This window comes from Pelodiscus sinensis, chromosome 25, assembly GCF_049634645.1.
Source record: "Pelodiscus sinensis isolate JC-2024 chromosome 25, ASM4963464v1, whole genome shotgun sequence".
Lineage (NCBI taxonomy): Eukaryota > Metazoa > Chordata > Testudines > Trionychidae > Pelodiscus > Pelodiscus sinensis.
The window spans coordinates 9,157,651-9,183,266 of NC_134735.1; the positions used below are offsets into that span (position 1 = coordinate 9,157,651).

At 50.1% G+C, this 25,616-nt stretch overlaps 1 protein-coding gene across 3 annotated transcripts in view; it reads right to left on the bottom strand.

Moving 5' to 3' along the window:
- GRIK3 (glutamate ionotropic receptor kainate type subunit 3) overlaps positions 1–25,616 on the bottom strand; it is a 303,000-nt gene that overhangs the window by 95,900 nt on the left and 181,484 nt on the right. For all 3 annotated transcript variants that reach the window (XR_012897571.1, XM_006134255.4, XM_075908606.1), the window contains exons 6-7: positions 16,781–16,954; positions 5,525–5,668 (exon numbers count right to left, since the gene is read on the bottom strand). Coding sequence is in view for 2 of the 3 variants with exons in the window: in XM_006134255.4 (XP_006134317.2) it covers positions 5,525–5,668; positions 16,781–16,954 (318 nt within the window). In the remaining variant the exon portion in view is untranslated. The remainder of the gene's footprint in view (positions 1–5,524; positions 5,669–16,780; positions 16,955–25,616) is intronic.

Consider the following 25,616-nt stretch of genomic DNA (forward strand, 5'->3'; position numbering starts at 1 on the left):
AGTCCTTGCCCTGCTTTACATTTGCACCTTTTGTGCACCACATCTATCTCAGGAGGGGTGCCCGGCATGCTTGTTCTGTGAAAAACGGGCTGTGTTTCTGCTCAGGTCTTTGTGCCGTGCACTGACAAGGTTAAGAGGGTGCCTTTCAGCCTTGGACAATGCCACTCTAGTGCATAAATTATTACTCCCTCACCCGCCTCCGTGTGCTGACTGTTTACTTGCCCTTTGCAAGGTGCTTTGGGCTTGAAAAGCACCCCGAGTTTTCACTTCTGTTTTTTTCAGATGGAGGAAAAGTGAAGCACAAAGAGGTGAAGACTTGTTCAATGTGTAGACATTTGGATCCTGGCTCAAGTCTTTTCCCCCTTCAGGTGGGGGACTTGACTGGGGTCTCTGACCTCCCGGGTGAGTGCCCTAAATGTCATGAAGGAGGTGGCTGTCCTTTTCTCCCCACAAGCCATGCTAAAACGGCAAAGGAACCCTAACCCCAAAGAGGCCTCCTGGCTGAGAAGCAGAAGCAGAGCTGCCTGGCTTAGGCAGCTCCCTGCTTAGCCTGCTGGCCTTTGTGAATCTCAGTCTTTGGTTCCCATCTTTCCCCAGCCATTGTGCAGGCACCTTGGCACGTCAATCAGGCCTTGTGAATTGCAGTGGTCTTCTAAGTGCCAAAAAGGCATTTTACATCCCTAGTGCGAAACCTGGGGGTGTTGCAATACTCCCTCCCTCCCCACACGCAAACTGGTGCATTTGGCTGGTGCTACTATCAGCAAGTCTCAGGCCAGGTCCACCCCACAGACGAAGGTCGGCTTAAGGTATGCAATTTCAGTTATTCAAGTAACGTAGCTGGAGACGATGTACCTTAAGCCGGGCTTCAGCACTGTCCCTACAGCAGAAAATCAACGGGAGAAATTCTCCTGTGGACTTTGCTTACTCCTCATGAGGAATAGGAGTTCTGGCATCGATGGAGGTGCCCTCAGCATTTGATTTAGTGGGTCTCCACTAGACCCACTCAATCAAACCCTGAAGGATTGATCACCAGTGTGTTGATCCTCCGGTAAGTGGAGACGTGGCCTCAGAGAGAGACATATTCAAACAGACTGAGCACAGGACTGAGAGCCAGGTGATCTAATGTCCACCTGGGGAGTGGTCACTTAGGCCTGGTGTACATGTCAAATGTTTTAGCAGTGCTACAAAGTTTCACTGACATAGTTGTGCTGGTAAAAGTGCTATATTAATATAAGTTGCTTTGTACCTATACAGCTTATTTCTCTTTGCCAAATTGGAACAAGCAATACTCTCGTAAGCACTTTTAGGTGTGTGCTGGTGTGCAGGGTTGAGGCTTTAATAACTCAAGTGCAGCAAAAGTGGCCAAGGGCCAAACGCTCTCAAGGAGTTGGGGGTTGTGACGCTCAACCTCCTAATGCCTGACATTTAATTAGTTAACCTGTTAAGTATTAAATTTAACTGGTTCACTGATTAAATGGGGGTAGGTGGAGAAGAGCCATTAAGGGTGACGCTTACTGGGTAGTTGGTTAACTGGTTACCCGTTAACATCTCTATTTTGCACCCGGCTTCCCTGCGCCCTGTTAGTCTGGTTCTTCCAGCCTCAGGTCCCCACCTTCAGGTGGCCCCCATGGGATCCTACCATACCCAGGTGCTTTGCCAGCTTCTTGGGGTCCTGCTGGCCCTCAGGGTCCTGTCACTTGCCAGCCCCATGGGCACTGCCGGCCCTCCAGGTCCTGCTGCCCACCACCCCTACCAGCCCTGGGATCCTACCGCCAGCCCAAGGCTCTGCAGCTACCCCCCAGCTGTGTCTCCAGCATGGGGTGGTGAGGGCTGCCAACCTTCCTGGACTGGACGGACCAGAATGCCACGTGCTGCAGTAGAGTCCAGTTGGTTGAATCCAAGGGTATGTCTACACTACCCCGCTAGTTCGAACTAGCGGGGTAATGTATGCATACCGCACTTGCTAATGAAGCCCGGGATTTGAATTTCCCGGGCTTCATTAGCATAAGCGGGGAGCCGCCATTTTTAAATCCCCGCTGCTTCGAACCCCGTGCCGCGCGGCTACACGGGGCTCGAACTAGGTAGTTCGGACTAGGTTCCTATTCCGAACTACCGTTACTCCTCGTGAAACGAGGTGTACCGGTAGTTCGGAATAGGCACCCTAGTCCGAATTACCTAGTTCGAGCCCCGTGTAGCCGCGCTGCACGGGGTTCGAAGCAGCGGGGATTTAAAAATGGCGGCTCCCCGCTTATGCTAATGAAGCCCGGGAAATTCAAATCCCGGGCTTCATTAGCAAGTGCGGTATGCATACATTACCCTCCTAGTTCGAACTAGGAGGGTAGTGTAGACATACCCTCATAGACTAAGGGTATGTCTACACTAGCCACCCTAGTTCGAATGACTACATTAGCCACCCTAGTTCGAACTTGCAAATGAAGCCCGGGATTAAAATATCCTGGGCTTTATTTGCATGTTCCTGGGCGCTGCCATTTTTAAATGCCTGGTAGTTTGAACTACGTGCCCACGGCTACACGCGGCACGGGCTAGGTAGTTTGAATTAAAGCTCCTAATTTGAACTACCGTTACTCCTCATTGTAGGAAGAGTAGACATACCCTAACAGATTTATTGGAGCATAAGCTTTTGTGGGCAGATGCATCTAACGAAGTGGGTTTTTGCCCACGAAAGCTTATGCTCCAACAAATCTTTTTCGGCTTCTGTGGACTGGAAAGGTCAGTCACGGAACTTCCAGGCCCCGTTTCCAAAACCCGCCCCTGGTTGGCCATGTACATAAGTCCACGTCAGGTTTTGGACTGGCCTCCCAGGCATGTGGCTCTCTTGAAATGCAGCCCCCTTCTGGGTCAGAGGATGGTGCAGCACGGGGGGAAGGGAGACTGGTGTTGTTACTGCCTTTCTGTCTCTGCGCAACTTGTCTGAGGTTTTCATGAACGACAGCCCAGAAATTAACCTCCCCGGCTTCCGAGGCAAGAGAGCTTTGAAGGACAGCTACTCCTGTAGGCCAAGTGGGGTTACGTAGGTCGTCTGGGACACTGGGCGGGGCAATTCTGCTGCAGCTTCTGACATTTTCCCTGCATGCAGGATGCCCCGATGCCCTCCTCCCCTACACACTAAGGCTACGTCTACACTGACCCCTACACACTAAGGCTACGTCTACTACTTCAAAGGAAGCCTACTTCAAAGTAGGAATAAGAGATCCTCCGGAATAGGGCTTTATTCCGGAGGATCGGGACAGTCTAGACGCTTTTTTCCGGCTTTTCCCCAAGCCGGAAAAAAAGCGGCGGACATGTTTATTTAAATCCCGCGGGGGATATTTAAATCCCCCGCAGATTTCCCTATTCCCACTTTCAAAATTAGCATGCCCCTTCTGAAAAAGGGGCCAGTGTAGATGTAGCCTAAATGAAGGGAGCTTGGCAGGCACTGAACTTTAGGCTGGTATTTCGCTGTTCCCTTTCTGAAATGCCAGATTGCTTCCATGCTTTACGGGGCGGCTGTCCCGCCTCAGCCCTGCTCGGACTCACTTCGCTCTCCGAGGCAGTTGGGAGAGCCGGGGAGGGCCACAGTTGCAATGGTGCGAAGGAAATGGAGCACCAGCAGCAGGAGCTAATGAGAGATCCCCTCCTTTCCCTCGTGGCTACAGGCCGTGTTCTCCCACAGCGCTCCCCCTCCATCCCTGGTCTGCTGTACCCCGGCCGTTTCCCTCTAGACATGGCCCATGCCTGTCACCCAGCAGGGTCTGCCTCACCTTTGCGTCCTCATTTCCAAAACAAACAGGCAGAGCGCAGGGCCAGCTCAGCCGCTTCCGCCTGGGGGCAGACTGGGGTTTGGTGCCCTCTGCTTGTTCTGAAGCCAACTTGTATTGGCTGCTGCTGGCTTAGGAGTGCCCTGTGCTGGGGAGGAGCCTGGGGAATATGTGCCTGACCTCCCTCTGCCAGCCCTGGCTTGCTGCTCCCCTATAAGCCTCTTGAGCAGGCTCTGGCTAGCCAGTGAGGCGACCGCCCGGCTTCCTCAGATCGTTCAGCAGGGTGCCGAATCCAGCCCTTAATCCCACTGCAATCCCAACAAGTGCTCCCATCCATCTACTGGCAGGCCCACGCCCTCGTCCTCCCCCCTGCCCAACATGCCCTTTGTGCCGGGAACTGTGGCTCACCCCTTGCCCACCTTTCAGGCTGGGATCATCTTCCTGGGAGGAGAGCCGGGTTACCGTGGGGGGAGCAGAAACACAGCGAGGAAGAAAGCAGCTTCCTGGAACTGGCCGTGCATGGCTGCTCTCCCAGGTGCGATTTGGGAAGCTCGCTGCTCACACCCACCCGTCTTCCACTGCTGTGTGCACACGTGAGCCAGCTGCACGTGCACAGTCGCATGGGCTGAACCCGGGGAATTTCTAATTACACCGAACAGAGGAAACAAAGTTCCCACTTCACTCCCGGACTCCTGCCTTCCTCAAGCCGCTGCTCTGCCCAACCCGAGCAATCAGCATATGGGCAGAGACAAGACGCTGCCAGTTTTGCCACCAGACCTCTGCCGAGTACTTTTTGGGGACACCACGCCAACCTTCCTGCAAAGGGCAAACAGCTCTTGCTCTGCTGGGAAGCCGCCTTGTAATGAGAGCGACCGGACGCAGACACAGGGGCGCATCAGTCACAGCACCGCAGATCTTAGCTCCTTTCTGACCTCTTGCTGTGACCACCCTGAAACTATTTGTGTAAGTGGGACCCAAGCCTCATGCAAGCCTGATGCATGGAGGTGACTATCATCCACCTATAACCATTTAACAAGGATTGTAACTCATGATGATTTACACTGTCAGCTCATAGCTTAACAAATGCACTTGTACAATCCGCACCAGGACTCAGCTTTGGGGTGTGGGAGGGGGCTCCAGCTTTGGGTTAGGGGTTCAGGGCTGGGGTAGGAAAGGCTCCCAGTCAGCTGTGCAGCAAGGGTGCTCAGGCAGCTTCCTGCCTCTCCTGGCACCGCAGACTGTGCTGCACCCTAGAAGCTGCCAGCAGCAGGTTCCCAGCCAATGGGAGTGTGGAGCTAGTGCTAGGGGCAGTGCGTGGAGCCCTGTGTGCTCTCTCCCACTTTTCCCCACCTAGAAGCCAGGCCTGCTGCCAGCTACTTCTGGGGCGCAGCACAGTCTGCAGTGTCAGGACAGGCAGGAAGCTGCCTTAGCACCCCCACAGGTCTCCAGATTCCCCTGCAGCAATGAGACCCAGAGCCCGCCATTCCACCACCCGGTACTGGGTCACGACCCATAGTTTGAAAACCTCTGCACTAGGCCAACCTGAGTGGTCAGATTTAGCTCTGTTCTTTTCCACCAAAGGCAGTGGTGTTTCACCAGGAGTCAGTTTAGCTCAGTTATCTTGCACCTCTGGATACTGCTCTTTATCAGATCAAAGCTGCACTGTCTATTCTCTCATGGCATTTACTTTCACGTGCAGCCTATTGGGTCCCCCTTGGATCCTTGCGCCCATCCATCTCCACAAGGGCTGTCTGTAGAGCTTTTACCTCTTTGATAAAATTCATGAAGCGACCCCCGAACCTCCAGGCTTTATGCCGATGGCACTGCAGGGAATTAACGGTCATCTGCGGGGCTCGCTGGTAACACACGGAGACGATGTGAACGGCATCATACAACAGGGCAGCATCTGTCTAAAATAAAGGGGAAGAGCATTTGGGTTGATAACAGTCATGCAGAACGCCGGCAGAGCAAGTGGGAGACAGTTTTGGAAAGCCCACGATCCTGCCACGCTTGCAGAAGCTTGTCCTCCAGAGCAACCCCAGCATCCCTCCCTGAAACATTTCCTCTCTCCTTCCTGCTTGCATGTCTTGCTTCTGTCTTCTCCTCGTCATCCTGACACCTTTCCTCCGCGGCGCCTGCAACACAAAGGCACGTGGCTTCTCTCTGCATGGAGGGGCTGCTGAAGGATCCGCCCAATGCTGCCCATCAGTGTTACCTGAGTGGACATGCAGATTGGGCATCTTCCAGCGTGCACACCCGCCAGCCGCAGTGGGCGGTGAGCATGGAATAGGAAGGCCTACGCAAAAATATTTGCATTTGAGAGCAGATTGGTGGGGTGGTTGGCAGGCACCATGGTGCCCTGTGAGCTGGGGGCTTGGGCGGCCCCCCAGGAGGGATTTAAATGCCGCCCAGCTGATTAGCAGAGTGCCCACAGCTGCCAGCAAGAGTTTCTACGAGAGAGGTTAGCTATCGTGTAACTGTGTAATGGCAGGAAAACTTAGTGGTTGCATGACTGATGGATAGTGCCCAGGGGCGTGACCAGCAGCCAGTGCGCTCCCAACCCCATGCCCGGGGAGCTCCCTGCCACACCGCGCTGCTGCCTCTCTATCAGCAGCACGGAGTGGCAGCAGTCCCTGTCCAGCAGGGGTCCAAACTCCCCGCAGAACGGGGGTGCTGCCACGGAGCAGCCTCTGTCCACGGCAGGACCAGGTTCTCCTCAGACAGAAGCTGCTCTGTGGGAGGTGGAGCAGGCTCTGTCCATGGGGAGCTCGGGCGCCCCCATGGACAGGAGCTGCTGCCTTCCCCCCCCCCCCCCCCCCGACAGGGGCTGCTTCGTAGAAGCTTCCCCTGCTCCCCCGGCTTCTTGCGCTGCTCCTGATAGAGGCATATTGGCTCCAGCCTACCCCATCGTCCTAGGCACTGCTGCCTCTCTATCAGAGGCAGCAGCATGGGGTGAGGGAGCAGGTGCATCCAGTGTTTGTGGAGACCCAGCAGAAGCAGCAAGGTAAGGGGAGAAGAAATGTGTGTAGTTGACAAAATTAACCCATAAGCCCAGGCATATCCGTTAATCGTGTAGTCATCTACACTATGACATCCCTAGTTTCTATTTGTGGTGCACATCCACACATTCCTCGGAGCACAAAACAAAATTTATTCCACCCATAGATGGAAAAATTAGAAGGAACATTGGTTGGCACTCACTGGTAAAATGGAGCAGGAGGTGCAGGGGAATGGACAAATTAAAAAGAAAGTCCAATGCAAAAAAACACTGCAAGGACATCTACACTCATACTGATGGAAAGGGAGAAGCACATAAGCTGTATTCTCCACATTCATACAATGATGCACGCAACACTTTCAGAGGCTCACAGGTTTCAAGGTCAGAAGCGACTAATATGATCACCATCTGACTGCCTGTATAACATGGACCACAGGAAACCTGGTTCCAAGATTCCTGCATGAAGCCCATAATGTCTGTTTGGGCTGTAGCGTATGTTTAAAAAACCCCAGCGCTGTAACCAATCAGGACCTCACTTCACATCCGGGGGTAGCTTTGGAACAGTCCGGTCTGTATCCAAAACAGAGCTGATCTAAACAAACGTAATCACATTTCATGGCCCTTTTCAGGGCACGGAGGCAGAGAAAGGACATTTTTTGCTTCATTTGGAATTATTCCTGAATTATTTCTGGATTTGAACAAAACGTTTCTGGTCAGCAGCTTGTGTTCTGAAAATATTTCATGGTGGGGGAAAATCCTACTCCACGTTTTACCCAGGAAAGCTTACGCCCTAATAAATCTGTTACATTTTGTTTCAAATTGTGGAAGTAAATCCACCTTCTGACATTGTTTTTAACCAGGGAGAAAACAGAGTAAAAATAAATGGCAGTGAGTGGATTTTTTCGCCTAACTTAAAAACAATAAAAAAGTTGTCAAAAATGACAAAAAAATCATGTAAAAATATGTTTTGTGCAAGACTGTTATTGAAATCCCTTTAAAAATGCTGAAAAAGGGTCAACCAATCCTCATCCTAACAAGTTTGCCCATCGGGATAGATTATCTGTCTTGTCAGGCTGAAATTTTAGAACTTTGAAATGGCTACAGCTATTGAAGAGCAAATAGATTTGCTTTTGTGGGCAGTACTTGTGTCTTTGTTCTTTTCTAAATGGGCAGTTATGTACACAACAAAGAAATTCTTCCGACCAGGAGGATTTTTCCCCAGTAGGTAGTATTTTTCACTAAAAGGCCATAGTCATCTCTTTAAATCACAGACTAGGAGAATACCACCTCTCTATCTACATCTATTTTAGGTATCTCTAATGCACCCACCACTGTACTATTTACATGTCACACACCAAAGATTGTTAGCACTTTCTAATGAAATGTTGGGCACAGAGGGGATATACGAAGTGGGGATTGTTTTTGGTTTTTAAGTGCAGCCCCTTTTCTCTCAGGCTCTCACAGTGGTATCTCTATTTCAAAGCTAGGAAAAATGTGGAACAGACAAGGTCACGGAGGAAGTCTTCGTTCCTGGTAGAACCACTACAACACGGAGAAGTCAGAACTGTCCTTATGAGAACACAAAGACAAAGCATCCCCATTCCAAGAAATTTTAGGAGTTGGACTCTAAATCACAACCCCCCCCCCCCCCCAGCCCCAGATAGTTTTGTTTGGGCGCTGGTGCTGTGGAACCTTCACCCAAGTGGAAATGCCTGACCGTTTTACTCCCACAAAACATCCAGGATGAAATGGAGATGTATCAGGCCGTTGGGATTGGGGGCTATTGCTGTTCAATGTGGCAGTGAGCTGGAGGGGGAGGGGCAGGAAAACGACAGTGAAAAACACATTACTGGCTGGTTTCACAAAAGTGGCTGCCAAAAACCCAAGAACAGTAGCCCCATTAAAAAACAAACAAACAAACCAAACAACATGGCAAACTACAACTATCTAACAGTGATGTGCAGCAGGGAAGAAAATGTTCTGTCCTGGCATGATAGCCACTCCCCCATGACTTTATTCCTCGCAAGAGTGAAGAACAGGAGTAGAGATGTTAAAAATCGGTTAATTGAATAGTCTAGTAACCTCATGAATTCTTATCCATTACTCGACTATTCTATAATCCCCAAGGACTCCTGAGTAGCCCCCTGCCATTCCATGCTGCTGCCTCTGAATCAGAGGCAGCAAGGCAGGATGTTAAGCAGGAGCTGGTCCAAAAGGGGAGCCAATTTTAAAACCAGCTCCCCTCGCAGTCCAGTTGCTTGTTGCTCCACACTGTTGCCTCTGATACGGGGTGGCAGCAGCCTCTGTCCGGGGTGATGGTAAGGGGGATGCTGAGTTCCTGGACTCAGCATGAGTCAGAACTGATCCGGGCTGCCTGCCCACCTACCTCCTAATATACTTTAAATGCAGAGCCACAGCAGGGGTAGGTCCTGGACCCATTGCAAGCCATGACTGAGACAGGCTGCTGGCCAACCTGCTAAAAAATTTACTGGTAGGGAGGAATGAGGAATGCATGTAATCTACAACATTAACTTATAAGCTATTGCTTATCGGTTAATCAACTACACTATTACATCCCTAAGCAGGAGGCTGGCTGACATATCTTTACAGCATTAAAGGACAGGATAGTGTATCTCACAAGTCTAGGAGATACTGGAACTCATTTAAGCAAACCTATGGGCTATGTCTAGACTGGCATGATTTTCCGCAAATGCTTTTAATGGAAAAGTTTTCCGTTAAAAGCTTTTGCGGAAAAGAGCGTCTAGATTGGCACGGACGCTTTTCCACAAAAGCACTTTTTGTGGAAGAGCGTCCGTGCCAATCTAGACACGCTTTTCCGCAAAAAAGCCCTGATTGCCATTTTCGTGATTGGGGCTTTTTTGCACAAATCTGAGCTGTCTACACTGGCCCTTTTGTGCAAAAGCTTTGTGCAAAATGATTTTTGCCCGAATGGGAGCAGCATAGTATTTCTGAAAGAAGCCCTGATTTCAGACAGTAGGAAGTCAGTGTTCTTGTGGAAATTCAAGCGGCCAATGTAGACAGCTGGCAAGTTTTTCCGCAAAATCATCTGCTTTTGCGGAAAAACTTGCCAGCTGTCTACACTGGCCGCTGGAATTTCCACAAAAGCACTGACGATTTCATGTAAGATCGTCCGTGCTTTTGCGGAAATACTGTGCTGCTCCCGTTCGGGCAAAGGTCTTTTTCCGAAAAACTTTTGCGAGAAAGGGCCAGTCTAGACAGCAGAGATTTGTTTTTTGCAAAAAAGCCCCGATCGCGAAAATGGCAATCGGGGCTTTTTTGCGGAAAAGCGCGTCTAGATTGGCCACGGACACTTTTCCGCAAAAAGTGCTTTTGCGGAAAAGCGTCCTGCCAATCTAGACGCTCTTTTCCGAAAATGCTTTTAACGGAAAACTTTTCCATTAAAAGCATTTCCGGAAAATCATGCCAGTGTAGATGTAGCCATAGAGCGAGATGGCTCCTATCTCCAAGACTTAAACACACAAAAGAGAAACATAGGTCCAGAGTAGGAAAGAGACTTCCCCAGACCCTGGCAGAGATGGAAAGAGAGCTAGTGCCCTACCCACTGGGCCATGCAGCCTTTCTGTGCTATTGCACTGTACTAGAATGCTAGAGAGGAGTAGAAACAGGGTGAGGTCATAGATCCTTACAGCTAATGTGCATTAGCCAGAGATTCTCTAGGGTGGTGGTTTTCCAACTACAAGTCATGACCCAACAGGCACTGGCTCTCCTTGCTAAGGCAGCTCCCTAACTGTCCTGGCACTACAGACTGTGCTGCACCCCAGAAGCTGCCAGCAGCAGGCTCAGCTGCTAAGTGTGTGTGTTGCGGGAGAGGGCGCAGGACTCCATGCTCTGCCCCTGCCCTGAGCAGTAGCTCCGCACTCCCATTAGCGGGAACCTGCTGCTGGCTGCTTCTGGGCTGCAGCCTGGTCTGCGGTGCCAGGAGAGGCAGGAAGCTGCCTTAGCCCCCCTGCTGCACCGCTGAGTGGGAGCCACTCAAGGTAAGATCCTCCTGCTCCAGCCCCCTCCTACACCCCAAAGCTCTCATCTCTCAGCCCCACCCTGGAGCCCACACTCTGATCACATTATATTGGGTCCCGGTCAGCAACAATTTTCTTTAACTGGATCATGAGAAAAAAAGTTTGAAACCCACTGTCCTAGGGAGTTTTAGCCATTACTGAGTGCAGTGTGAGCTAACCAAAAAAAGCCAGCAGCGATAAAGTACCTAGATCAGCGGTGCGCAACCCATGGGTCCCGACCCCCAAGGGGGTCACAGCACCAGGCCGGCAGCCATTTTTTTCCCCAGCTCAGCGTACACGCGTTGGGGGGGGTCAGGGGTAGCAGCAGGTGAGTGGAGTGGCATTTAAAGGGGCCGCACTTTTTTTTTTGCTCAACCAAAATTTTCCCAGGGGTCGCGCAAGGAAAAAGATTGCGCACCACTAACCTAGATGACAAGAAAGGATCAACAGGGCTAGGCTTTGTTCTCACAGAAGAGGTGTGAGCCTTCAGGTGCCATGGCAGAGATTTCCAAAATTATAAGAGGGTAATCAAGTGGGTGGCTGCATCCCATTCATAGCTTTTTATGCGAAAATGTGGATGTTAAAGTTAGGAGAAACTGGCTTTGTAATGCACCAACCAATTATTGTCTTTATAACATAACAAAGGTTCTACTAACTGAGATCTCATAGTACATCAAGTGCCACAGTCTCTCTCCATTGTCATGCAAAGCTAGGTACATGCACTATCTATAAATACAATATAATGTAGAAGCTATTTTAGGAGAAATGTTGGAATAAGAGGAAAGATGCAAAAATCAGCAAAGAAATGCAGGAAAAAGGGAGAGCCAGCACAAGGAAAATTTCAGCCACAGATCTAGAATGAGCCATTTTTCATAGGGGAACGATTCCCAGATTCTTTGGCCAGAAGAGATCATTCTGACTATGCAGACGGAGCTCCTGCTTCACACTGGCTGGAGAACCAGAATCATTAAACACCTGGAGCAGAGGGAATGACTTTTATCACAGGGCAAGGGGTCCCCCTGCAGATCTCACATGTTGTGGAGACTGAGTGACATGACACACAGTTGCCCTGTTTGCTTCCAGAGTTTGGGGTCCCCACTTCTGAAAGCCTGGCCTACCGTTGTGATGTTTGATGCTGTCCCGAAGGCACGAAGGGGGAGAGAATTCTACGGGTCTGGCTCACTTCTCGGTTCAGTGAGGGCTAACAATGCAGGAGGTGGGGGGAAGGGAGGATTCAGACATCTTGGGCAGAAGGGTCTGATGTAGAAGGATGTTGCTCCTAGCTACAGAGAGAAAAAGTTTTCGGTCTGCCGGAAGGAAGCTTTTAAAAACACTCATTAGCAAGTGCGCAGCCTGTGGGAGCAGCCCGGGTTAGTGAGGCAGGAGAGGCTGGAAATCACAGCAGCGTCTTATCCCCATGCCCCATATTTGACAGGCAGAGCAGGAGATTAACAAGCTGCACTGGGAAGGGGGAAAGGTCATGCCAGGTCATGCCTCTGGTGATTTCCAGCTGCTCAGCTGCAATGGTACAAGGGCTGCTGCTGCCCTCTTTTCTGCCAGCCACCAGGTCATGCAGAGTGCAAAGGGGGAAGGATCACTCAGTGGTTTGAGCATTGACTTACTAAAGCCACGGTTGTAAACTCAATCCTTGAGGGGACCATTTAGGGATGTAGGACAAATCGGTCAGGGATGGTATTTGGTCCTACCATGAAGGCAGGGGACTGGACTTGATAACCTCTCAAGGTCCCTTCCAGCTCTATGAGATAGGTATATCTCCATGGGTGCATCTAGACTGGCAAGATTTTGTGCAAAAGAAACCGCTTTTGCACAAAAACTTGCCAGCTGTCTACACTGGCCGCTTGAATTTGAGCAAGAGCACTGACTTTGTAATGTACAAAAATCAGTGCTTCTTGCGCAAATACTTTGACGCTCCCGCTCAGGGATAAGCCCTCTTGTGCAAGAATACTTGCGCAAGAGGGCCAGTGTAGACAGGCACCTTAATTTTTTGCGCAAGAAAGCCCGATGGCTAACATGGCTATCGGAGCTTTCTTGCGCAAAAGCGCGTCTAGACTGGGCACGGATGCTTTTGCGCAAAAGCACTTTTTGCGCAAAAGCATCCGTGCCAATCTAGATGCGCTTTTGAGGAAATACTTTTAACAGAAAAACTTTTCCGCTAAAAGTATTTCCGCGAAATCATGCCAGTCTGGACACAACCCATATAGATTTTTAAAAAAAGGAGCTTCTCACAGGGTGAGGCATCCAGCTGGGGTACAGGAAGCAGACTCCTTATGGTCTGAAATTAAGCCCTGCATTCTGGTGCCATCTCCACTGCCAGAACCTGGTCCTAATGCTCCTTTCCCTGGAGCACTGGGAAATCTCCCCACCCAGCCCCCCAGAGGTCTGAGCCTCCCTTGTCTGCTACATCCCTTTGACACCCCAAGCAGAGATGGGCAAGGCGCTCCTGAGGGATTTCTCTAAATGACCCTTTTCTCACCGACACTCCCCTTGCAGGCTCCATCAGGAGAAATCGGAGACTGGCTCTGTTTGCCTCGCGACCCTGGAGGCGCACGCGACCCTGGCTGTGAGCCGCATTGGGGTGCTCCTTGGAACACTGAAATGCTTTGTCCCAACCCTCCTGCGCAGCTCCACCCCGAAACCCACTCTGTGAACCATCCTACTGGAGCCCAGGATGCGGCCAGTGGGGGGCGTTACTTGCTATGGGTCAGGGGTTCCCAAACTTTTACTGGTCCCAAACTTTTTGACACAGGGACCAGTAAATCCATTCACAAACTTTTGGAGGACCGATAACATTCATTTGCATATTCATTAATCAAATGATGAATATTCAAATAAGTTGTTTCTGGTCCTCCCAAAGCCCCCAGTGCCAGTTTTAGCAAAGCTTTTGATACGGTCACCCACAATATTCTTGCCAGCAAGTTAAGGAATATGGATTGGATAAATGGAGTGTAAGGCAGACAGAAAGCTGGTTAGACCAGGGTTTCCCAAACTTTTTACTTTAGTTTGAACCCTTTTTTTTCCGTACTGTTTTTTGCAGCCCCAAAATATAAACACATAAAAAACAAACTGAGAAAATACCAGTCATATTCAATGTCTGGTATTTTCTCATTAGGTAAGTTTTATTATTACTAGATGTATCAGTTTGTAGTTTCAAACTGCCTGGCTGGTAAATGTGTTCAGACTGTATGAGTGTGTCTACCAGCCAGACAGTTCACAACTACTCGAGGGGGTGTGGAGAGTTGCGGGGGGCACAACAGAATCCCCGGGCCGGACTCACTCGTGCTTTGCAGGGGAGGAGGAAGGGTGGCAGCGCCCCGAGATCCACATATGGCCAGGTCAGTCCCGCTCCCCGCTGGCCGATTCGCTCTCCCCGCTGCACCTCCGGCCAGCCCCACTTCTCCCAACCCCCTCCCAGACATCCAGTTCTCCCCCACTTCTCCTCCCAATCTCCTTTGGCCAATCACAGGATCATAGAATCAAAGAATACTAGGACTGGAAAGGATCTCGAGAGGTCATCGAGTCCAGTCCCCGGCCCTCATGGCAGGACCAAGTACTGTCTAAACCATCCCTGATAGACATTTATCTAACCTACTCTTAAATATCTCTACAGATGGAGATTCCACAACCTCCCTGGGCAATTTATTCCAGTGTTTGACTACCCTGACAGTTAGGAACTTTTTCCTAATGTCCAACCTAAGCCTCCCTTACTGCAGTTTAAGTCCATTGCGTCTTGTTCTATCCCCAGAGGCCAAGATGAACAAGTTTTCTCCCTCCTCCTTATGACACCCTTTTAGATACCTGAAAACTGCTATCGTGTTCCCCCTCAACCTTCTCTTTAATAAACTAAACAAACGTAATTCCTTCAGCCTCCCTCATAGGTCATGTTCTCTAGACCTTTAATCATTCTCGTTGCTCTTCTCTGGACCCTCTCCAATTTCTCCACATCTTTCTTGAAATGTGGTGCCCAGAACTGAACACAATACTCCAACTGAGGCCTAACCAGCACAGAGTAGAGCAGAAGAATGACTTCTCGTGTCTTGCTCACAACACACATGTTAATGCATCCCAGAATCATGTTTGCTTTCTTTGCAACGGCATCACACTGCTGACTCATATTCAACTTGTGGTCCGCTATAACCTCTAGATCCCTCTCTGCCGTTCTCCTTCCCAGACAGTCGCTTCCCATTCTGTATGTAGTCCCGCTGCCCGCGTCCAGCTCTGCTTCCAGCAGCCGCTTCTCCCCCCCCCCATCTTTCCCGGCCAGCTCCCTACCCCCGACCTCACACCCCCCGGCAGCCCTGCTTCCGCCAGCCCCCCAATTTCTCACAGACAGTCCCGATGCCCCAGGCAAGCCCTGCTTCCAGTGGCCGCTTCTCCCCTACTCCTCCTCCTAATCTCCCCCGGCCAGCCCCCTGCCCAGCTCTGCTTCCGCCGGCTGCCCCTCCCCCAATCTCCCTGGCCCGCCCCGATTTCCCCATCCAGTGCTGCTTCTGATGGCCGGCTCTCTCCTCCTTCTCCTCCTACCCCCACCCCGACCTCCCCTAGCTACGCATCTGCCGGGAGCCGGAAGCTGCAGACTTTGCCCAGGCCGGCCAAGGGCTTGGGGACCTGGCACCACACAGGCACTCCGGGAGCCCGGAACACCTCGGCAACCACACTGAGGCCCGGTACTTTTTTCCTGTCGCTCATAGTTTGGGAAATGCTGCTATGGGTCAAAGGCCAAAGGAGAATGTGCAAGTCTCCCCTTAGGAGAACCCTCCCTCCGTTCCCCCTCCCCCTCCCCAAGAGAGGTGGGAGGCACTTCATGGGGGAAAGGACCCTAAAGCACAGGTGAAAATTTGGGAGCCTTTTACCCAGAGATCCTGGTAGGTGTGAAGGGGCAGGAGAGAAAGAAGCCGGGTAGCCCTCCGGTGGGATGAGGCACCATCCCAGAGAAGATGGCTAAGCAGCTACTGCACCTTCAGAATGGTAGCCATTGGAAGCTGCTCCCCCCCCCCCCCCCCACAGCAGGGAACCCCAGCCCCTAACACACGAGGGTGAACTCTGCTCCCGCTCTCCAGATTACTTGCTGCAAACTGCCGGTTTTATCTTGCTAGGTACTGAGCCCCCAATGAAGTCTGGGGAAGGCGGAGCAGCTCCTCAAAAGGGGTCAGCTGCAAAAACCTCAGGATGCCAACCATGTGTTTTTCCTCTACTCAAATCCTTCTCAGCGGTGGCCTTTCGCTGCTCAGCCTCCCACTGGTGAACAACAACTTTCAGACATAGCTCCTGCAAGGGATGCCACATTTAGCAAAATGAGAGTGCACAGATGCATTTTTCATTTTTAAAATTGTATGGAATATAAAAGTGGCCATACTAGATCAGACCAAAGGTCTGTCTAGCCCAGTAACCTGTCTTCCAACAGTGGCCAATGCCAAGTTCCCTAAAGGGAATAACTAGAACAGGGAATCATCAAGTAATCCATCCCATCGCCCATTCCCAGCCTCCAACAAACAGAGGCTAGGACACCATTACTGCCCATCCTAGCTAATAGCCATTGATGGATCTTTCCTCCATGAATTTATCTCGGTCTTTTTCGAGCCCTGCTAAAGTCCTGGTCTTAATTATATCCTCTGGCAAGGAGTTCCACAGGTTGACTGTGCTTTGCATGAAGGAGTATGTACTTATGTTTGTTTTAAACCTGCTACTTATTCATTTAATTTGGTGACCCCCTACTTCTTGTGTTATGAGAAGGAGTAAATCACTTTTCCTTATTCACTTTTTCCACACCAGCAATGATCCTTTGTTAAATTTCAAAAGCAGAGAAGAAATCAGCAGGAAACTAATGACAATCATTTAGTAACTCCCTCACCCCAGCCCAGGCAAAACCCAGTGATGTTATGACAGGAGCGGCATTCATGTCTGGGCCCCTCTCTGCAAAGCCCCTGTCTTGTTCATGCGTCAAAGAGATTTTAAAGTGACTCTCGTACCATCATCACCCCGTCGAGCAGTCCGGTCTCTGCTCTGGGTGCGGCCTGTAGCCGCTCCATCGACCATTTCTCAGTGATGGCAGCCACATGAGGGTTCTCCACATTGAGGATCCGGAAGCCAGTCAGGTTCACTCCAGAGTAGCGATATGGTTCTAGGTCTAATGCATAAAGATCCTTAAAAGAGAGAAATCAGTTTTAACATCTTGTGACATTCTTTCACTCATCTCATTTCTTCTGTCTAGTGTGGGGTCTTCATATGAAATTGGAAAGCTCAGAGGTCACAAAAAGTGGGATACGGGGTGCAGCTCCGTCTATTAACATCATCACTAGTAGTAGGGTAGCACGCAGTGGAAACGAGGTGCTATATGCACAGAGGAAAAGCCAATGTAAACCCTATGGGAAAGGCAGACAAATAGAGTCAAAACAGAAAAGATAGACAACCAAAACAAGACCAACGGAGGGAGGGGCGGGACAACATTTTCTTCAACCCCAAATGAAATTTAGTTTTTGAGTTTTTCTATTTTTAAAATAAAATCAAAAGTCATTTTGAGTTGAAAAAATCTCCCCCACCCCCTCCCAAAAAATGTTGAAATGAAATGGCAAATTCAATAAGACCCAAATCTACATTCTTCAGTTAAAAAAGCTGACTGAAAAATTTCATCCAACCATAGTCCGGACACTAGTGCCTGGCTACCGACCCCCTACAGAATGAGCTCTTCAAAAGCATGGTTCCTGCATTTGAGTTTCATCCTATAAAAGTTCCCTAAGGTTTTTTCCTGGAGAATTTGCTTTGAGTGCTGAATTCTGAACCGTGCCATGGATGACAGCATAACTCTACATTGAATGTCAACGTGCAGATCGCTATAGAAGAGGAGCAAAGATGAATTTCTTGACATTACGACCAGTCTACACAGTCTGCAAATGAATGAGCGTGCCCTTTATATAATAAAGAAGAGAAAGAGAGAGAGAGAGAGAGAGAGAGAAAGAAGAGCTATGCAATCATTAGCTCCACTGGCAACCAGCCCAAAGCTGTCACTTGGCAAGCCGCAGAGGGGGTATTTGCAGTCCTTCGTTAGCGCACTTCCTTAATGCATCTCTTGGCTCTGCCACATCTGAATATTAACTCCAGTACAGGGAGGTCTGTAGCTCAAACTCAGAAACAAATCTGAATGAGTTTTGGATCGGAGACATGCCAGGCACACACCACAGCTGTTCAGCTCAGCAAAAAACAAGAACAACTCACCCCGGGGAAATGAAAGCTGCCTAGATGAGAAAGCTTCACAAGGGTTCCACAAACGGGGGAAATCGTGAATGAGCAAGGCAGACAATGGCAATCAGGAGGGGGTTTCGGTCCTGGAATAATCTGCTTAATGAGTCATTTTAACCATCGTTTATTTTGAATTGTTTCTACAACCGTTACTGATTCCGTCATCCCGGATCATCCCATTCTTACCATCTCTCTGCTGATTCATCCTCTAACATGGAGGAGAGGGAATACAAAAAATTGTTTGCCTGCAACACATTCTCCTGGGCCAAATGCGAGGAGGCGCTGAGTTGGTGTGGAATTTTTGTTTAAAAAATAATATTGTTTAGAGATGGTGCCAAATTAACGAGGCGGCCCCAGAGCGTGGACGCTTCATTTGTGGGACAAAATTAAAATGTCTTCATTTCATTTGTGGGTGTTTCCCATCATTTTTGTGGTTTGTTAGTTTGTTTGCACAGTGCCTAGCTGGGCCATACCTGGGGCTTACAAGGCGCTACTGCAACATAACTCAACTGGTTTCCCTGCCCGATTCGATGTTTCCCAGATTCCTGCTCATCGAAGTCAGCGTTCAGCTCCCACAATGACACGGGGAAGTCTGCAATTTTCCTATGACTCGAAATGCAACAGTGGCAGAATTCCCCGGGACTAAGACACATTGCTTGACCTGTCCGGGATAAAATGTGAGCCATGAAACTTATCCCGGCTTGGAAGTTCAAATGCTGTGGGCACGGATGTGCTGTGTCCCTGTGGTGCAGGGGTCCAGTACAGGAGGTGGGATAAAAGGGCAAATGACACTTTCTGGAACTTCTTCTCTATGATTCCTTATTACTGAATGCACCCAGCCAGCTCACCTGCCGGTCTTCAGAGCTGAAGCCAGCCCCCCCCGCTTACTGCAGTGGGGCCAAAGGCCTCCCTGTAAAGAGCAGAAGGGTGACACAGCAGACGGACAGAGGGACGGAGCGGTGTGTGTGGCAGACAAAACCAGGGCTGGGTGTGAACCTTTGTGTTATAGGTACGGGCTTCCCTTTGGGGACACTAGGAGGGTCATTAGAACCATTTCAATCAGAGATGCTGCACGTATGGATACTGGGTGCATAGTAGCTCACCCTGGCTTGGATGGTTTCCCTCCTGATTTTGGTTATTAAGGACTCTAAGGACTGTTTAAATCATTTTTGTTAAACCATCCCCGGGGGGGTGTCATAAAGCACGAGACAGACTCTGTGGAGTTCTCAAAGGGGTTGCAAGAGGGGGCTAGCAGGTGTGGGGCAGCTAGCCTCAAGGTGTAAAATGATGTAAATATGGGGTGAGGAAATACTCTGACTTTATAGGGACAGTCTCACTAGCCCAGTGTTTGTCTTATAGAGGCATCCACAGGCATCCACTTCCTATCCTGATTTTTCACACTTGCTCTCTGGTCGCCCTATGTAAACAGTCTTCAATAGTACAAGTGAAGGGATCCCCCAACTTATGTGATGGGAAGGGAACTTACAGTTACAAGAGGGGACGCCCCTAGATCAGAAGGCCATGGGAAAGGTATGGTGATTTTGGCCTTGTCTAGACTACCTCAGGCCATCGATTACATTATGCAGCTTCAGTGGCATGAACAATGTAGCAGAAGGTGACATACTTAAGTCTGCTTGCGACGGTATCTTCACCTCAGTAAGTCGACAGCCGATGTTCTGCCGTCACCTTCTCCTACTCGTCTTTTGGTGGAGTACTGGAGTTGACGGGACAGTGCTCTGTGGTTAATTTAGTGAGTCTGTCCTAGACATGCTAAATCAACCCTCTGCTGGATTGACTGCTGCCCCTCTGTCCAGTCCGCAGAGAAGACCTGCCCTCAGTGATTTACAAAATAGCTCTTGGATTAGACGAACAGATGGAGTGAACCCAAAAGCTAACCCCACATGCATCTGTTCTTCTGAGTCAAAAACACCACGTGCACGTTGTGTATGATTCTAACACTATGCAGTGCTTTGAGAAGTCTGTTCCTCTCCATCACATTTGTTCTCTACTGTGTTAGTTATATGTATTCACCAGTATTTCTATGCAATGCCCATGGCAGTATTTAGGGATAATGACAATTTTCAAATGCCTGCTCTACTGAAACTCCATGCCCCTTTATCCTACCTACTGTACTGGACCCCTGCAGCACAGGGACACAGCACAGCCATGCCCAGAGGGGTTTCCTCACCAGACCTAAATGGAGGAATTTGTCAAAGGAAGTAGCCCAGTCAGGGATTGAATCTTGCTCTGGATCTCAGCAGAGCCAGCTGCTTCTCACAAGCATGTGGTCTGGCCTGCTCCGGGGCCAGCTGCTACTGCAGTGAGGGGGTCCCATAAGCCGCTTAGAGAGCGACCTGCTTATTCCAGTTCAGGTGGTGTCTGCTGAGATACCAAGGTCTCCATGGCAAACACTCAAGCTGCCTGCGTTTGCCTCTCCTTCCAGGGCAGCGACAGTCTCACACAACAGGGCAGCTCTATCCCAATGGGGCAAACCCATGTATGCAGGGACCAGAGATTCACAGGCTAAAGGAGCTTAAACCCTTGGGAAAGAACCACCACCAGGGATTAAGCCACTCTCAGGCCTAGAGACAAGACCCAGTTCTTCAATTTCGACAGGTTTTGCACATACGCAATTCCTGTGCATGTACCCAACTTGCACCCACAAATACAGGGAGCCCTGGGGACCCTGCAAGCTGAGAAGGGAGAAAGGGAGCAACTATTTGTTTTCATTTCAACTCTTAAACTGTTTCCTCACTGTGGCGACAGGGGCTGTGTAAGCAGAGAATGTTTCTGGAGTGGGCAGCTGTGGCTAGAATTAATAGTGTGGAAATTCCCAAATGAACACTGTCTACCCAAAGGGTCCAGTGCCTTATTGAGGATAGTAATGCAGTCTCCCTGCTATGGCTCATGGGAAGGACTCTACCATACTCACAGTCCATTATGGTCAATTTCATGGTGACAGGATTTTTAAAATGGTAAATTTCATGAGTTCAGCTATTTAAAATCTGAAATGTCGCGGTGGTATAATCGTAGGGGTCCTGACCCAAAAAGGAGTTGTGTGGGGGTGGCGACTCTGCTACCCTTGCTTCTGCACAGCTGGTGGCAGCAGTGATGCCTCCAGAGGTGGGCAGCTGAAGAGCAGCAGCTGCTGGCCAGGAATCGAGCTCTGAAGGCAGAGCTATGGCCAGCAGCAGCGCAGGTATGGTGTTGCCACCCTTACTTCTGCGCTGCTGCCTGAAAAGCTGGGTCTGTTGTCAGCAGCCACCACTCTCTGGCCCCCCAGCTCTGAGAGCAGCAGTACAGAAGGGCGATGCAGGTACAGTATTTCAACCCTTACTTCTGCGCTGCTGCTGGCAAGGCGCTGCCTTCAGAGCTGGGCACCCGGCCCACATTACAAGCACCGCTCTCCAGCTGCCCAGCTCTGAAGGCAGGATGGAAGTCAGAATGACAATGAGACCCACACACTCCAAATAACCTTGTGAGCCCTCTGCAACTCCGTTTTCAGTCAGGACCCCCAGTTTGAGAAACACTGGTCTCCCCCATAAGAGCTGCCTAGTATAGGGTAAAAGAACCCAAAGCCAGATTTCATAGTGCATGACATTTTGCAGTGTTGTGATTCTGGTAGGGTCCTACCCATGGGGGCTGAAGTGATAAAGACGGGTCTACATAGATTGTTCTCTGAAGGGATTTTGAAAAGCTGGGTTCTATTTTAACTGTTAATTGATCCCCAGCTGGTGAAATCTCATTTTCCTGTCTCTGGCACTCTCAGCTTGAGTCATCGTGTTGCTTGTGCAATGAGAGAGGGATCACTGGGTGCACGTCTCAATGCTGGAAAGAGACGGTCATGCAACATGCCGGGACAGCTGCACAGCGCAGGCCAGTCTTCCCCAGGGTGAGCTAAAGAGCAGCCCTGTGTGTTTCCTGCACTGGTCTTGGCAGTGCACTGCAAACACACAGACACTTGGCACTGATAACATGCATAGCAAGTGGCTGGGATTTCTTCAGCCGTTCAAGAGCAGCACAGGGAAGAGTTAGCAAGGGCCAGAGCTATGCCCAAGCATGTACCGACTTCAGGAATAAGCTTCACTGTTACTGGCCACTTGTGAAAGGGCTTCATCCAGACAACGGCAGGGAATCTCTCACTGAGGAAGCGAGGACTTCGGATATTTATGCCTTTGTGCATCGATGGCTATCTCTACACAGCTTCCCTCTTCTGCAAAAGCCTATGCAAATGAAGTACAGATTAGCATATTGTTGGGCTTCATTTGAATAATTAATTAGGAGCCGTTTTTGCGCAAAAGGCACCGTGTACACAGCACCTTTTTGCACAAAAAACCCCACTTGCGCAAGAACCGTTCTTCCTGAAAAAATGAGGAAGAACGGCTCTTGCACAAAAACAGCTCAATGAATTATGCAAATGAAGTGTGGCAATATGCTAATCCACGCTTCATTTGCATAAGCTTTTTGCAGAAGAGGGAAGCTGTGTAGACGTAGTCTTAGTGTCTAAATCAAGGGTGGGCAAGATGTGGCCCATGGGCTGGATTCGGCCTGCCAAACCTTTGAATGCGGCCCAGGACCTGCCCTGCCAGGACCCTGAGGCAGGGAGCAGCCCCAGACCCCTCCAAGTGGCTGGCTCTTCCAGCTGCCTGTCTGAGACACATGCTGGGAGCAAGAGAGACTTCCCGGGCTTCCTCCACCCCAAGCACAATCTCTCAGCTCCTATTGGCCAATTTCCTGCCAATGGGAGCTGAGAGATTGCACCAAGGATGTGGACAGAGTGTGAAGCCTCCCCCTGATGTGTGGCATAGAGGGGCAGATGGAACAGCCAGCTGCTTTGAGCAGTCTAGGGCTGCAGCAGGCAGGAAGCCTGCCTGTGGGTCTCACTGGGCTGCTGGCTGAAAGCCACCTAGGTAAGCGCCTCCCAGCCAGAGTTTGCCTCAGACACCCGACCCCTCCAGCATCCCAAATCCCAACCCTAGTGCACCACCCAAACCCTCTGCACCCCCGCTCCAGGTCACCACTCCATCCTTCACCCAAACTCCCTCTCAGATCCCACATGCTCTCCTGCACCCAAATCCTCTACCACAAGCTCCCTTCTGCACCCAACCTCTCTACCCCTGCATAGAAAAGTGGGGCCCTAGATCACTTACCAAAAAATCTTTGAATTCCCCTCCCCATCAAAATTATTATCCATGCCTGGTTTAGATACTGACCTCTCCTCACACCCAGCAGGGACTAGCTTAGTCATGAAATTGTGGTATTGGTGAAGTCACGGGCTGATATTGTATCATGACCCACAAGCACAATTTATCATTTAGGGAACAGCTGACAAACCATTGGCCCCAAATGCCAAACCACAACCAAAGTGTGATAAAATCAGGGCATTCCAGACTGTTTAGACAGCCTGCTCAGGGGAAGAACGGGGAATTGCTGCAGCTATTGGGCCTCGTCAAGCTTTTAGGGCCTGATTGTTTTAAAATGTTGGCTCCCTATTTTGTACCCTCAAAGTGCAGGCCCGATGCCAGTCCCGAGTCACACCTACAAACAATTGCATGGTCAGAAAACCAGCAATCCTGTGGAAAGTCAGACTTAAATGCTTCTAACTGATGCCTGGTGACTGAAATCAGTGTGCAGAAGGTTAATCTCACCAGGGTTAGTATGGTCCAGAACAGTGTTCCTGGTAATCTGTGCACTTGAGAAGCCATCCAGGAGAGATTTAAATGCCTCCCAGCTCATTGGCAGAGCGCCCGCTGCCAGCAGCATGTGTTTCTACTGCTGGTGCACATTTCTGCATGCCTAAGTGCACATAGAATTTATTCCGCACATGGATGGGTAAAGTTAGAGGGAACACTGGTCCAGACCATCTTCCTCTCAGCCTATGGGGTTAGTCCATTGCTCAGCCCGAGTGGAATCATTTTTGTATTCTGCACTGTACCGGCAATCAGAATTTTTAGACCCAGAATATATTTTTTTAGTGCTTTGGAGGAAAAGATACGGTGAATTCCTTTGAGGCTAGCAGATTCTCTTCCACAGCTTTAACTGTACACGGCAAAGTCCATCCAGCTAGCTCCAGCTGACCTCCAGGACCTCATCTCTCTCTATTCCCTTCTCTGCCACCCCTCCTGCACGGGCCTCCTTTCGGACCATGCCCGTACGTTGGGTGTGGCTATTTCCAGTAGCCCTTCACTCCAAGAGCCTGATTTAGGCCAACCTGAGCTTTTTACTCTCCTTCATCTCCGCAGAAATCTGAGTCTCCTGCTTCTAGAGAGAAAAGGACAATTAAGAATTCAAGCAGAGTTGCAAAAATTGCAAGGAAAAATAATCACCAGATTAGTTCCTCCCAGACCTTCATCTCCTGCCTCTCCAATATCTGCAACTTGGAGCATCTGTTTCCATTTTCCAGCTCATCTACCTTTTCCTTCAGTCAGACTCTGGTGCTTCAGATTCGTCCCTCCACCCTCGTTCTGGGGAACAGGGCTTGTCAGAGTTACCGAGCAGCTTCTACATCCCTGATGTTTCCCGGCCAAAGGGTCCTAGCGGAAGCTCTGCTTCCCAGGACAGACTTCACAGAGCTCTATTGTGTCACAGGAAGGGGCGGGAATCTTGTTGTGGTCCAAATCTGGCGACCACATCTGTGCTGACCAATCCCCTTTGACTTCAGGGGTGTTCTTTGGGGCTGGCAGGGTTGGCAGACAGGGCCTGTGACTGGAGGTCACCTCGTGCCGTGGGGTCCTGAATTTGGTGTAGGCCTCTAGACACTACTGCAGTGAGCAGGAGGTCAGGCAGGTGGTGTTTCAATACCATCCACCCCCCTTTCCAATGTGCAACTTAACAGGGACAGCTGAAAGCCAGTCCAGTTTAATGGAGGTGCCTAATGATTAGGGTAATGAGGTTCGATTTTAATTTAGGTGCCAGGAAAACCAGGGCCCACCCAGTCACCTCCAGGACCTTCTGTCTCCTGACCTCATTTCCCTCAACCCTGGTTGTCCTAGAGTGGATCCCGCATTTACCAGCGGCCACCTCAATTCCCCAGCTGTGCAATTCCCCACTTGGGCTTCTAGCTCTGTAAGGAGTCCTCCTGGTACTTCACTCCTGCTTTGAAGCGCACACAGCCACAGATTGCTTGGGCGTTAAGCACAAGCCCTCTTCAGAGCTGCCCAACGCGGGGAGGAGATCTTGAGCTCCACTGGATCAGTGGAGTACGCCGCTCTTTTCCCCTTTATTCTTGCCCCTTGGCCAGTGTATGCTCCCACTTGATGAGGTGCTGTTTAACAGGGATGCAGGGCATGTTCTGAACTCGGTGCACAGACCCTAAGCACAGTTGGTGTGAATCCCCGGCTTTCCTTAACTATGTAGCCTAGGAAGGGGGTATGGAGTATTGGGGATAAGGCTCACCAGCCTGATCAGAAGTTCATTCTCTATCCCATCTTACAGTGGGGTGGAACCATAAGATTCCCCCTCTGCAGACGATCGACAGCAATTACACTGTAAATCAGGAAATGCAACGAAAACCAATTTTATTGCCACTTGGAATGATGATTATAAAAACTACAACAAATATGGCAGTAA